This window comes from Kogia breviceps, chromosome 1 (assembly GCF_026419965.1).
Source record: "Kogia breviceps isolate mKogBre1 chromosome 1, mKogBre1 haplotype 1, whole genome shotgun sequence".
NCBI classification, from domain to species: Eukaryota; Metazoa; Chordata; class Mammalia; order Artiodactyla; family Physeteridae; genus Kogia; species Kogia breviceps.
Genome location: NC_081310.1, coordinates 43,377,392 through 43,390,826, shown reverse-complemented (window position 1 = coordinate 43,390,826; position 13,435 = coordinate 43,377,392). Strand labels below are relative to the sequence as shown.

At 36.7% G+C, this 13,435-nt stretch overlaps 1 protein-coding gene across 2 annotated transcripts in view; it reads left to right on the top strand.

Annotated features, from left to right (window-relative positions):
* TDRD5 (tudor domain containing 5) overlaps nucleotides 1-13,435 on the top strand; it is a 105,677-nt gene that overhangs the window by 78,758 nt on the left and 13,484 nt on the right. Inside the window, exons 14-16 of one of the 2 annotated variants that reach the window (XM_067030865.1) lie at nucleotides 2,015-2,179; nucleotides 11,749-11,931; nucleotides 12,934-13,077. In XM_067030865.1, the coding sequence (XP_066886966.1) occupies nucleotides 2,015-2,179; nucleotides 11,749-11,931; nucleotides 12,934-13,077 (492 nt within the window). The remainder of the gene's footprint in view (nucleotides 1-2,014; nucleotides 2,180-11,748; nucleotides 11,932-12,933; nucleotides 13,078-13,435) is intronic. The other variant, XM_067030872.1, reaches the window with a different exon arrangement.

Here is a 13,435-nt window from a genome sequence, read left to right as displayed (position 1 = left end):
AACAGATAAATAGAGATGTCCTCTGAGTCTCGTATTCCTCATGGCAACAAATACTGGGCTAAGAATATAGATTGGGTTCAGTTTGAGAGCCCAAAATTTATTTTTTTGGACACAGCAAAGCTTTTTGCTTTGAATAAAATATGAAAATATTATTTTGTGTAAGTATGTTTTATATATCTGACTTTTTAAATTATAGGGATGATGTCATTTTTTTAGTGGACTTTTACTATTAGAGAAGATAAAAAGGAAAGGCTACTTTGCTGTACACCTGAAACTAACACAACATTGTAAATCAACTATATTTCAATAAAAAATTTTTTTAAAAGGCCATTTGATTACTGAGAGATTAACCTACTCTGAAAAATATGTATGAATGTTTACTGCTGCATGTTTAAAATGATGTCAACATTTTAGATTTCATTTTAGTTTAAAATTAGTGGACTTCCCTGGTGGCACAGTGGTTAGGAATCCAACTGCCAATGCAGGGGACATGGGTTCGAGCCCTGGTCTGGGAAGATCCCACATGCCACAAAGCAACTAAGCCCATGTGCCACAACTACTGAGCCTGCGCTCTAGAGCCCACGAGCCACAACTACCGAGCCCATGTGCAACAACTACTGAAGCCCGTGCGCCTGGAGCCCGTGCTCCACAACAAGAGAAGCCACCGCAATGAGGAGCCCACACACTGCTACGAACAATAGCCCCCACTCACCGCAACTAGAGAAAGCTCATGCACAGCAGCGAAGACCCAATGCAGCCAAAAATAAATAAATAAATTTATTTAAAAAATAATAATAGGGCTTCCCTGGTGGCGCAGTGGTTGAGAGTCCGCCTGCCAATGCAGGGGACACGGGTTTGTGCCCCGGTCTGGGAAGATCCCACATGCCGGGGAGTGGCTGGGCCAGTGAGCCATGGCCGCTGAGCCTGTGCATCCAGAGCCTGTGCTCCGCAACGGGAGAGGCCACAGCAGTGAGAAGCCCATGTACCGCAAAAATAAAAAAATAATAAATAAAAAAAATAAATAAAATAAGTTAAAATTAATTGGGCTTGTTTGGCATGTTTGGCTTTCTGAAACCTGACTTTTTGCTAGTTGTTATTACTTGATTAGAACAGTTGTATTTCCTGATTCTTTTTTTTTGCGGTACACGGGCCTCTCACTGTTGTGGCCTCTCCCATTGCGGAGCACAGGCTCCAGATGTGCAGGCTCAGTGGCCATGGCTCACGGGCCCAGCCGCTCCGCGGCATGTGGGATCTTCCTGGACTGGGGCACGAACCCGTGTCCCCTGCATCAGCAGGTGGACTCTCAACCACTGCGCTGGTGCACCAGGGAAGCCCTTCCTGATTCTTAAATAGTGAGTTGAATTCAACCTTAAAAGTTTTTAGAATATCTTATCACTGTGTTGATGTCTTTAAATAATCATAGTTCAGTCCTGAAAATGAAATAAGGCCATCTTTTCTGCAAAAAAGAAAAGGTCCAAAGCTCCTCTATCCTATCCCAGCCTATATTTTAACATATCAAGACTCCCATATGCTACGCACACAGATATACACACATACACCTACCTCTACACACCGAGTTCCCTGTAATTCCTACTCTTCTTTTAGGCATCCTAACAATTTGTGTTATCTCCTTTATTGCATGTTCTCAGATATCCTTCTTCCTCAGTGATATTTTGGTCATATCTCTGTGTTGGCTCTACACTGAAGGTTGTGCTGTGATTATCTGATTGTGTGTCTTCATGCTATATTTTGAGTTCCTTTAGAGCTGGGACCTGTTGCATTCATCTTTATATCCACAGAGCTACCCTGTACACACTACATAATATGTACTCCATACATGTTTTTTGGCCCGAACTAGTTTAGTAGGATGGGAAGAGCTAGGGCCATGCATAAAGTTAGAAAATAATATGGCATATGCATGAACCATAGCAAAAAATTCCCCTCAGAATTTATAGGCAAGTAGATTTTGGAAATAGTATAGAAAATAAAATAATTTCTCTTTCATATCTACTAGCGAGATACTAATGATGAAAAGGCTTTCCGTCACCTTAAGTCAGTCACCTCAAAGGAGCCGTTAAAGGATTCTGAATTCAGTTCTTTGAGAACCCAAGAGAAGAGCTGTGAAGATGATCCAGAGTGTTCCATCTCTGAGCTAAAAGATCTGAAGGAAGAAAATGAGGTAGGAGAAGGGAAGATAGTTTTTTTAAATGTAATTAATGTAATATAATTAATTCATAAATGAAGGGTACTGGAATAACATAGCTCTTTAAACCCTACTGCTCCAGTGCCATCAGAGCATCTCCCACAAATGAATTACAAATTCTTCAACAGTCACCAAGACCAAAGTTGCAGCAATATAGCCATGATCACAAAAAATGAAACGACATTATTTGACTTTGATGTGTTTTACTATCCCATAGCTCTGGACAGTCTTCAAGAATTATGCAGTGAATGGAAACTAGTATTGAGAAACGGTATTAAGAAAACCCATCAGGAAAAATGTTGACAACTTTTTTGAAGGATATACTTTATTTTTATTTTAATCAAATGTTTATGTATTCACAGCTTTAAAAAAAACAAACAAATGTTTGTGTACACACAGCTTAGAGTTCCCTATAACCCCTTCCCCTACATTTCCTATTTCACCAAGCAACCATTTTCATCTCTTTTAGCTGCTTTTTTTAGAATTTACCTCGATTTCTTTCATTAAATAACATGCTTATGTTATTTCCTGATTCTTCAGTTTTAAGTATGTATGCCCTTCTTACTACTAGAGATGAGGGTTTAGTTCTCTTTCAGCCCTTCTCCCCCACCACAGACAAAAATATCCTTTCTGTTCCCCCACCATCCTCTTACTAATATAGTTACATCAAACTTTCCATGAGATCACCATTCAATATTTTATTGCTATGACTCTGTAAATGCTATTTACAGCCAAGTAGTATGTTTTGGCAAGTTTTCCTTTCCTGCCTAACTTTTATTTTCTCTGATGTTAATATTTCTTTCTCTTTAAATCAACATACAGTACACAGTTGACTTTGTATTCAGAGTACGGTCCTATCAATACATGTATAGATTTATGTAACCACCCCCACAATCAGGATGCAGAATGATTCCATCATCTGAAAAAGCTCCCTGGTGCTACCCCTTTATAATTACATCTCCCCAAATCCCTAACCCCCTAGCAACCATTTATGTTTTCTGTCACTGTAGTTTTACCTTTTCAGAACTATCATATAAGTGGAATCATACAGTATGTAACTTCCCAATAGGGGTTTCTTTGATTCAGCATAGTACCTTCATCCAAATTGTTGCATGTGTCATTAGTTCATTTCTTTTGATGATGAGTAGTATTTTAGTGTATGGATGTACCACTGTTTGTATATCCATTCATGCATTGAAGGACATTTTGGTTATTTCAGGTTTCGGTAATTATGAATAGAGTTTCTATAAATATTTGTGTACAGGTTAATCAAGAGTAGGATTGCTGGTTTATGTGGTCAAACTGTTTTCCAGACTGGGTATACCGTTTTGCATTCCCACCAGCAGTGTGTGAGTTCCAGTTGCTCCATATCTTATCAGCACTTGATATTGTCAGTAATTATCATTTTTAGCCATTCTCATAGGTGTGTAGTAGTATCACAGTGTGGTTTTACTCTGCATTTTCCTAATGACTATGATGCTGACCATCTTATCAAGTGCTTATTTGCCATCCACATGCCCATTTTTTGATTGTTTTTTTTTTCTTTCTTACTGTTGTTTTTTTGTTCTGGATATGTTCTGGATAGCCCTTTGTCAGTTTTGCAGTTTTCAAATATTTTCTCCCACTTGTAGCTTCATTCTCTTAATGGTGTCTTTCATACAGGAAAGGTTTTTAATTTTGAGAAAGTTCAGTTTATCAGGTTTTTTTTCTTTTATGTACAGTGTTTTCAGTGTCAAGACATCTTGACTTAATTTTACTATAAAGTGTGAGATTCAGGTTAAATTTCATTTTATTGCATATGGATGTCCAGTTGTTCTAGTGCTATTTGTTGAGAAGACTGTGCTTTCTCCATTGAATTGCCTTTGTAGACCTTCCAAAAATCAAATGTCCATATTTGAGTGAGACTATTCCTAGACTTTATTTTGCTCCATTGATCTGTCTTTTCCTTTACCAGTAGCATACTGTCTTGATTACTGTAGATTTATACCTCCTAAAATTAGGTAGTATGATTCCTCCTACTTTACTTTTTTCAAAATTATTTTTAATATTATGGTTCCTTTTCCTTTCCATTTAAATTTTAGAATCAACTTATCTGTATCTGGGATTTTTATTGGAATTGCATTAAATCTGTAGATAAATTTGAGGAGAATTAACATCTTTAATCTGTGAGCACAGTATATATATTTATTTAGGTTTTCTTTTATTCCTTCATCAATGTGTTATAGTTTTTAATATACAGAACATGTTTTGTTTAGGTATTTAAAGCTAACAAAGATTAAGCTAACTTAGGTAATACTTATCTAATTATTTAATTTACTTTGGGAGCAATTATAAATGATATCTTTTTATTTCAGTTTCTATATTTTCATTGTTAGTATGTAGAAATTGATTTTTGTGTTTTAACTTTGTATAGTGTGAACTAGCTAAATTCATTTATTAGTTCTAGGAGGTGTTTTGTAGATTTCTTTGGGATTTTCTACATAGACAATAGTGTTGTCTGCTAATTGGGACAGCTTTATTTTTTCCTTTCCAATCTGTGTGTCTTTATCTTCCTTCCTGCCTTATTATTGCACTGGCTAGAATTTCAGACACGATGTTGAACAGGAGTTTTGAGAGAGGATGTCTTTGTTATCCTGATGAAAAGTTTTATCAGGCATGCATGGATGTGAATTTTGTTAAATGATTTTTTTGCATATATTGATATCATGTTTTCTCCTTTATTGTATTAATATGGTATATTACATTAATTGATCTTTAAATATTGGATTAAACTGGCTTTCCTTGTATAAACCCCATTTGGTCATGGTGTATTATTCTTTTTATACACCATGGATTCCATTTGCTAATATTTTGTTGAATATTGTTATGTCTATTTCCATGAAGGATATTGGTCTGTAGTTTTCTTGCACTATCTTTGCATGGTTTTAGTACCAGGGTAATGCTGGCCTCATAAAATGAGTCTAGAGGCATTTCTTCCTTTTCTGTTTTCTGGAAAAGATAATGTTGAAGTAGTTTTATTTACTTTTTATTTTTTAATTGACATTTTTATTTTGGTAACTAAAAGATTCATGTGTAGCTATAAGGAATAATGCACATAGATCTCATGTAATCTTTACCCACTTCCCCCAGTGGTCACATTTTACAAAAAACTGTAGTACAGTGTCACAATCAGGATATTGACAATGATGCAATCCACCAATCTTGTTCAGATTTCTCCAGTTTTACTTGTACTTATTTGTGTGTATGTGTGTGTGTGTGTGTGTGTGTGTGTGTGTGTGTGTGTGTGTATTTAGTTCTCTACAGTATTAACAAATGCAGGTTCATGTATCCAACAGCACAGTCAAGATACTGACAATTCTGTAATCTTGAGGGTCCCTGTGTTGCCCCTTTTATATCCATCCACCCACTCCCTCCCACCACCCCTCTTCCCACTAATTGGTTCTCCATTTATAAAATTTTGTCATTTAAAAATGCTATGTAAAATCATATAGTATGTAACCCTTTGAAATTAGCTTTTTTCACTCAGTATAATTTAAGTCATTGCATGTATCAATAGTTAGATCTTTTCATTGTTGAGTAGTATTCCATAGCATGTATGTGTCATAGTTTGTTTCATCATTGACCTGTTGAAGGACATTTGGGCTATTTCTAGTTTTTAGCTATTACAGGTGAAGCTGCTATGAATGTCTGTACACAGGTTGTTGTGTGAACATAAGTTCTCTGGAATAATGTCCAGGAGTGCAATTGTTGAGTTGTATGGTAATTACAAGTTTAGTTCTTCATCAGTGATATTGGCCTGTGATTTTATTTTTTTGTGGTGTCTTTGTCTGGTTTTGGTATCAGGGTGATGCTGACCTCATAGAAGGAATTCAGAAGCATTCCTTCCTCTTCAATTTTTTGGAATAATTTGAGAAGGATAGGTTTTAATTCTTCTTTAAATGTTTGGTAAAATTCACCTGTGAAGCCATCTGGTCCTGGATTTTTATTTGTTGGGAGTTTTTTTAGATTACCAAGTCAAGTTCATTACTAGTAATAGGTCTGTTGAGATTTTCTATTTCTTCCTGATTCAGTCTTAGAAGATTGCATGTTTCTAGGAATTTATCCATTTCTTCTTGGTTGTCCAATTTGTTGGTGTATAATTGTTCTTAGTAGTCTTGTATGATTGTATTTCTGGGGTATCAGTTGTAACTTCTCCTTTTTCATTTCTGATTCTATTTATTTGGGCCCACTCTTTTTCTTGATGAGTCTGGCTAAAGGTTTATCAATTTTGTTTATCTTTTCCAAGAACCAGCTCTTAGTTTCATTGATCTTTTCTATTGTTGTTTTAGTCTCTCTTTCATTTATTTCTACAATATTTTGATCTTTATTATTTCCTTCCTTCTACTAACTTTGGGTTTTGTTTGTTTCTCTTTTTCTAGTTCCTGTAGATATAAGGTTAGATTGTATATTTGAGATTTTTCTTGTTTCCTTGTTTGTAGCTTGTATTGTTATAAACTTCCCTCTTAGAACTGCTTTTGCTGCATCCCATAGATTTTTTAGATCATTGTGTTTCCATTTTCATTTGTCTCCAGGTATTTTTAAAATTTCCTCATTGATTTCTTCAGTGACCCATTTTTGATTAGTAGCATATTGTTTAGCCTCCATGTGTTGGTGTTTTTTTGCAGCTTTTCTTGTAGTTGACTTCTGTAGTCTCATACCATTGTGGTCAGAAAATGCTTAAAATGATGTCAGTCTTCTTAAATTTATTGAGACTTGTTTTGTGGCCTAGCATGTGATCCATCCTGCAGAATGTTCCATGTGCACATCCAAAGAATGTGATTTTGCTGCTTTTGGATGAAATATTCTCTATATCTCTGTTAAGTCCAATTGGTCTGTGTCATCTAAGGCCAGTGTTTCCTCATTAATTTTTCTATCTGGATGATGTCCATTGATGTAAGTGGAGTGTTAAAGTCCCCTGCTATTATTGTTTATAATAAAATCCATTATGTTTATTAATATTTGCTTTATGTATTTATGTGCTCCAATGTTGGGTGCGTATATATTTACAATTGTAACATCATCTTGTTAGATTAATCTCTTTATCATTATGTAATATCCTTCTTTGTCTCTTGTTACAGTCTTGTTTTAAGTCTATTTTGTCTGATATAAGTATTGCTAACCTAGCTTTCTTTTCATTTCCATTTGCATGGAATATCTTTTTTCCATCCCCTCCCTTTCAGTCTGTGTGTGTCTTTAGATCTGATGTGAGTCTTTTGTAGGCAGCATTTAGATGGGTCTTTTTTTTTTTTTAGAATCCATTCAGCCACTCTGTGTCTTTTGATTGGAGCATTTAGTCCATTTACATTTAAAGCGGTAATTGATAGATATATACTTATTGCCATTTTGTTGATTGGTTCTGGTAGTTCTTTTTGTTCCTTTCTTCTTTTGCTCATTTCCCTTGTGATTTGATGACTATCTTTAGTGTTATGTTTGGATTCATTTCTCTTTGTGTATATCTATTATAGAGTTTTGGTTTGGGGTTACCATGAGGTTTATATATAACTAACTCTCCCCCTTTTCCTCCCTCCCTCTCCCTCTCTTTGTGTGTGTGTGTGTGTGTGTGTGTGTGTGTGTGTGTATATATATATATATATATATATATATATATATATACACACACACACACACATATATGTAAAGTTTTAAAAGCACATATATATATATATATATATATATAGTTATTTTAAGTTGCTGATCTCAAGTTCAAACACACTGTAACAACCCTGCAGTTTTACTCCCTCCCCTTACCTCACATATAATGGTTTTGTTTTGGGGTTTTTTTTTTGCGGTACGCGGGCCTCTCACTGTTGTGGCCCCTCCCTTCGCGGAGCACAGGCTCCGGACGCACAGGCCCAGCGGCCATGGCTCACGGGCCCGGCCGCTCCACGGCATGTGGGATCTTCCCAGACCGGGGCACGAGCCCGTGTCCCCTGCATCGGCAGGTGGACCCTCAACCACTGCGCCACCAGGGAAGCCCACATATAGTGTTTTTTGACATCATATTTTACATCTTTTTGTTTTATGTATCTCTTAACTACTTATTATGGTTATAGATTATTTTACTACTTTTATCTTTTAACCTTCCTATTAGCTTTATAAGTAGTTGATCTACTACCTTTACTGTATGTTTGCTTTTACCAATGAGATTTTCTTTTTATAATTTTTATGTGTCTAGTTGTGGTCTTTTCTGCTTAGAGAAGTCCCTTTAACATTTCTTGTAAAACTGATGCTGAACTCTTTTGGCTTTTGCTTGTCTTTAAAACTCTTTATCTCTCCTTCAAATCTGAATTATAGCCTTACTGGATAGAATATTCTTGGTTATAGACATATATCATGCCACTCCCTTCTGGCCTGCAAAGTTTCTGCTGAGAAGTCAGCTGGTAGTCTTATGGGAGTTCTCGTATATATAACTAGTTGCTTTTTCTCTCTCTGTTTTTAAAGTTCTCTCTTTATCTTTAATTTCTATCATTTTAATTATAATGTGTCTTGGTGTGAACCTCTAGGTTCATCTTGTTTGGGACTCTTTGTGATTCCTGGACCTGGATATCTGTTTCCTTTCCCAAATTAGGGAAGTTTTCAGCTATTTATATCTTCAGGTAAGCTCTCTGCCCATTTCTCTCTGTTTCTTCTCTTTCCAGGACCCCTGTATAATGTGAATGTTAGCATGCTTGATGTCCCAGATGTCTCTTATTAAACTATCCTCATTTTTAAAAATTATTTTTTCTGTTCAGTTTGGGTAATTTCCACTACTCTGTCTTCCAGTTTGCTGATATGTTCCTCTGTATCATATAATCTACCATTGATATTCTAGTGTATTTTTTATTTCCATTATTGTATTCTTCAGCTCTGTTTGGGTCTTCTTTATATTTTATAATTCTTTGTTAAACTTGTCACTGTGTTCATCCATTCTTCTTCTGCATTTGTTGAGCATACTTATGATCATTACCTTAAACTCTTTATTAGGTAAATTGCTTATATCCACTTCCCTTAGTTCCTTTCCTAGGGTTTTGTTTTATTCCTTCATGTGGACCATATTCCTCTTTTTCATTTTGCCTAATTCTCTGTGTTTATATCTAAGTATTGGGTTAGTTTGTTCCATATCCTACTCTTGGAAAGTGGCCTTATATAGGAGACATCATGTGGGGTCCAGCAGCACACTCCCCTTTGGTCACCAGAGCTATATTCTATAGGGATGCCCCCAAGTGGGCTGCATGGGCCCTTCTGTTGTGACTGGGCCCACTACTGTGGGTGCACTGGTAGGTAAGGCTGGCTCTCAGCCTGGTTGGTTGCCAGGCCCTGCCTTGTGTGGTGGCTTGGGCCAGGTTCTGGGTCGGCTGGTTCTGCGGTGCCAGTCTGCTGGTGGTGGAGCTGGTTTCCAGCACAGCTGGCTGCATGGTTCTGGGTGTCCCAGGGCTGGTTCCAGCCTGCAGGTGGGACGGGTTAGGTCCAGGCATAACAATCTGAATTTTAATTAGTATGTTTAGTCCATTCACATTTAATAGAATTATCAATATGTTTTGATTTTAGGTCTACCATTTTATTATTTTTCTATTCATTTCCCCAGCTTTTCATTCCTTTGCTCTTCCTTTCTTCTTTTAGTATTACTGGTTTTTGGTAGTATTCTTTTATTATTTAGTATTCTTCTTTAGTAGCCTATTTTAATTTACTTATTACATTTTCATTGTATATGTATAGTTTTGTGCTGATTACTCTAGGAAGTACAATATACACCTTTGGCTTTTCACAGTGGACTTAATCAATATTTACCACTTCAAGTGGAATGTAGGTATCTTACTACCATATAGGTCTTTACTCCTTCCCACTTCCTTTATTTTCTACTATGTATAATAACTATGTATATTGAGAATTTATAATGTTATATTGTTTGCTTTCCATCTTCAAACATTCTGAAAAATTCAGGAGGGGAATAGTCTATTATATTTACCCAGATATCTACTTTTTCTGTTGCTCTTCCTTTATTTCTGATATTCCAGGTTTCCTTCTGGTATCACCTCCCTTCTATTCAAAGAACTCCTTTAGTGATTCTTTTAGGTCAAGTCTGTGGAAAACAAATTATTTTTGTTTTCTTCATTGAGAATGTATTTATTTCATCTTCATTCTTAAAGCATGCTTTTGCTGGATGTAGAATTCTAGGTTGCCAGTTCTTTTCTTTCAGCCCTTTAAAAATTCCATTTCACTTCCTTCTAGCTTTCATGTTTTCTGATACAAGATGTGCAGCGTTGAAATAGATCCACTATAATAATGTGTAATTTTTCTTTGGCTTCATTCAAGATATTTGTTTGTCTTTAGTTTTCACCATGTTGATCGTAATCTATGTAGGCATGAATTTCTTTGAGTTTATCCTGTTTGAGTTTTGCTAAGCTTTTCGAATCTGTAGGTCTATGTCTTCCCAAACCAAATTTGAAAAGTTTTCGGACATATTTCTTCAAATAACTTTTCTGCACTGCATTCTTTCTCTTCTTCTTGGACTTTGACAACACAAATGTTAAACCTTTTGGTATTGTTCCATAGTTCCCTGAGGCTCTATTTTTGTATGTATGTTTGTTTGTTTTCCCAATTTTTTTCTCAGTTGTTCACACTGGATAATCAGATTGGATCTATTGTCAAGTTTGTGCATTCTTTACTCTCACCTCTGTCCTGCTATCAAAAAGAGAGTGACAGAGCTCTATATTCAGTATAAGACAATCCTTCATTTAATTCTACTGTTTTTTTTTTTTTTTTTTTTTTTGTGGTATGCGGGCCTCACTGTTGTGGCCTCTCCCATTGCGGAGCACAGGCTCCGGACGCGCAGGCTCAGCGGCCATGGCTCACGGGCCCAGCCGCTCCGCGGCATGTGGGATCCTCCCGGACCAGGGCACGAACCCGTGTCCCCTGCATCGGCAGGCGGATTCTCAACCACTGCGCCACCAGGGAAGCCCTAATTCTACTGTTTTTATTATATACTTACACCGTCCTCAGCTTTACCCTCCAGAAGACCTCTAGTCTTCCAGCAGGAGGAAGAGGTGTAGATTCCTGGGTTTTTTAAATAGGGGAGGGTACCTGGAGATCTAACTCCTTCTTACACAGACTTTTAACAAGAGCTCTTGTTTTCATTCCCACTTTACACCCTCAATTCCAAAAAGTCTGTAGGAGCAATTCCTGAACTTTTGCAGTATTTATGGTATAAATTTGCGTTGACTCTCAGTTTTTCCTGCTCCAAGCTCAGGTTTCCACTTTCTCAGGACTGCTTAATAAGTTGTCAGTTGTCTGATTTCCTGTATCCAGAACATAGGTGATGTTTTCTCCTTTTACATTCTCTTTGACCATAAGTTTATACCTTAAATTATTTTATTTTGGTGATGTGTCAGGAGAGGGAGAGAGTAATAAATTACGTACTCGAACTGCCATCTTTACCTGGAGTTAGGAAAAATTGTAAACCTAAATTTCAAAATGTATCAATACAAGAACCATAAATTAAAGTATTTTTGTCACCTGATACATTCTAGGATGAGATTCCCACTGAAATGCCATGCCTGGAGTCAGTAACCATAGGTGATGATATATGGGATGAGGAATGGATACCTTTGCAGGCTGGAATGGGAGAAGGAAGTGATGCTGCCTCCCATTTACCTACCTCAAGCCTTGGTGGAAAGAAACCACATTCATCATGTAAAGAAATGCCACAGAAGGTTAGATCCTTGGGAAAACATAAAGCAAATCACTACTGCAAAAGGAAATATTAATGTAATTGTCCAAGCCTCATAAAAGCTATGCATTCTGCATTTCATAGGGATTAATCAGACAATAATTCAGAAGAATGTATTCCCATCCCACCCCCCAACCAAAGATGGTAATGTTAGGGATGGGGGCAGGATGAAGCAAGGGATAGTAAACCATGGACTTCTTGTGGCTATCTATCCTATCAATCATTATGATTTTTGTTTTACCATTGGCACCTAGTCAAAGCCTTTAAGATCTAGAAATAAACAGTTTTCCCTAATTTAATTTTTATTGCATTGCCTTGTAGTATTATGTCTGGATCTCTGCAGTGAGTATATTTACTAATATTGGGCCCTATATATTTAAATTTTAATTTATTTTCCACCAGCTCTTAGAAAGAAGAAATATCAACACTTAAGTTGCCCCTTGTTATTTGTGCCATTTAAATACTGGATGATCATGAAAATCATCTAACCATGAAAACAGTATTGAAGAAAATACTACAAATAGAGTTGTGGGGTTTTTTTATGTGATCTGTGTATTCAGAGGAATTCAGTGTATTGGGCATGGACCAGTGAAGCAAGGGGGAAAACTCACACTGATATAGAAAGTTAATAAATATCTTTTCTTGGGCTTCCCTGGTGGCGCAGTGGTTGAGAGTCCGCCTGCCGATGCAGGGGACACGGGTTCGTGCCCCGGTCTGGGAAGATCCCACATGCCGCGGAGCGGCTGGGCCCGTGAGCCGTGGCCGCTGAGCCTGTGCGTCCGGGGCCTGCGCTCCGCAATGGGAGAGGCCACAACAGTGAGAGGCCCGCGTACCACAAAAAAAAAAAAAAAAAAAAAAAAAAAAAAAAATATCTTTTCTTGTTTAGTATGCATTGCTTCTTTGCCTTTACCTTGCCCAAGTTATCCTCCATTTGGATCATATGGCACTATATCTCAGTTTATGGTTGCAATTTTTTTCTCTATAGGATTGGTGTTTTTCTACACCCAAAGATATATGGGATGATTCATGGCATCCTTCAGGCCTTGTGAGTGGAAAGAAAGTAGAAGTTCAAAAACCAGAAGGACTGGGTGCTCAAGAAAAAAATACTGGCACAACCAGAATTCAAAAGGTAAATGTCTAATGAATGTTATTGTGACAAGTTTTCATGAGGAAGTACTTTCTTTTTTAGAAAGTAAAATTCTGGTTAATGATCCCTCTCTTAGCATTTGGTACAATACATATACATAAAAATGTATGTTTATTTAAAAATAAATTTCAGTTAACTTACTGTAGTTATTCATCTCTCCAGAAAAAAATTCTGAGACTAGAATTAAAAGATTGATTAAGCCTCTACATTAGGGATAGAGAAAACAGGTATTTTCACTTAACCATACATTTTAAGTTCTGTATCTGTCCTATCATCTAGGCCAGTTTTTTTCTTTTTGTTGCTTTGGCAGAAAACACTAACCCTGGAACAAAATCCGTTT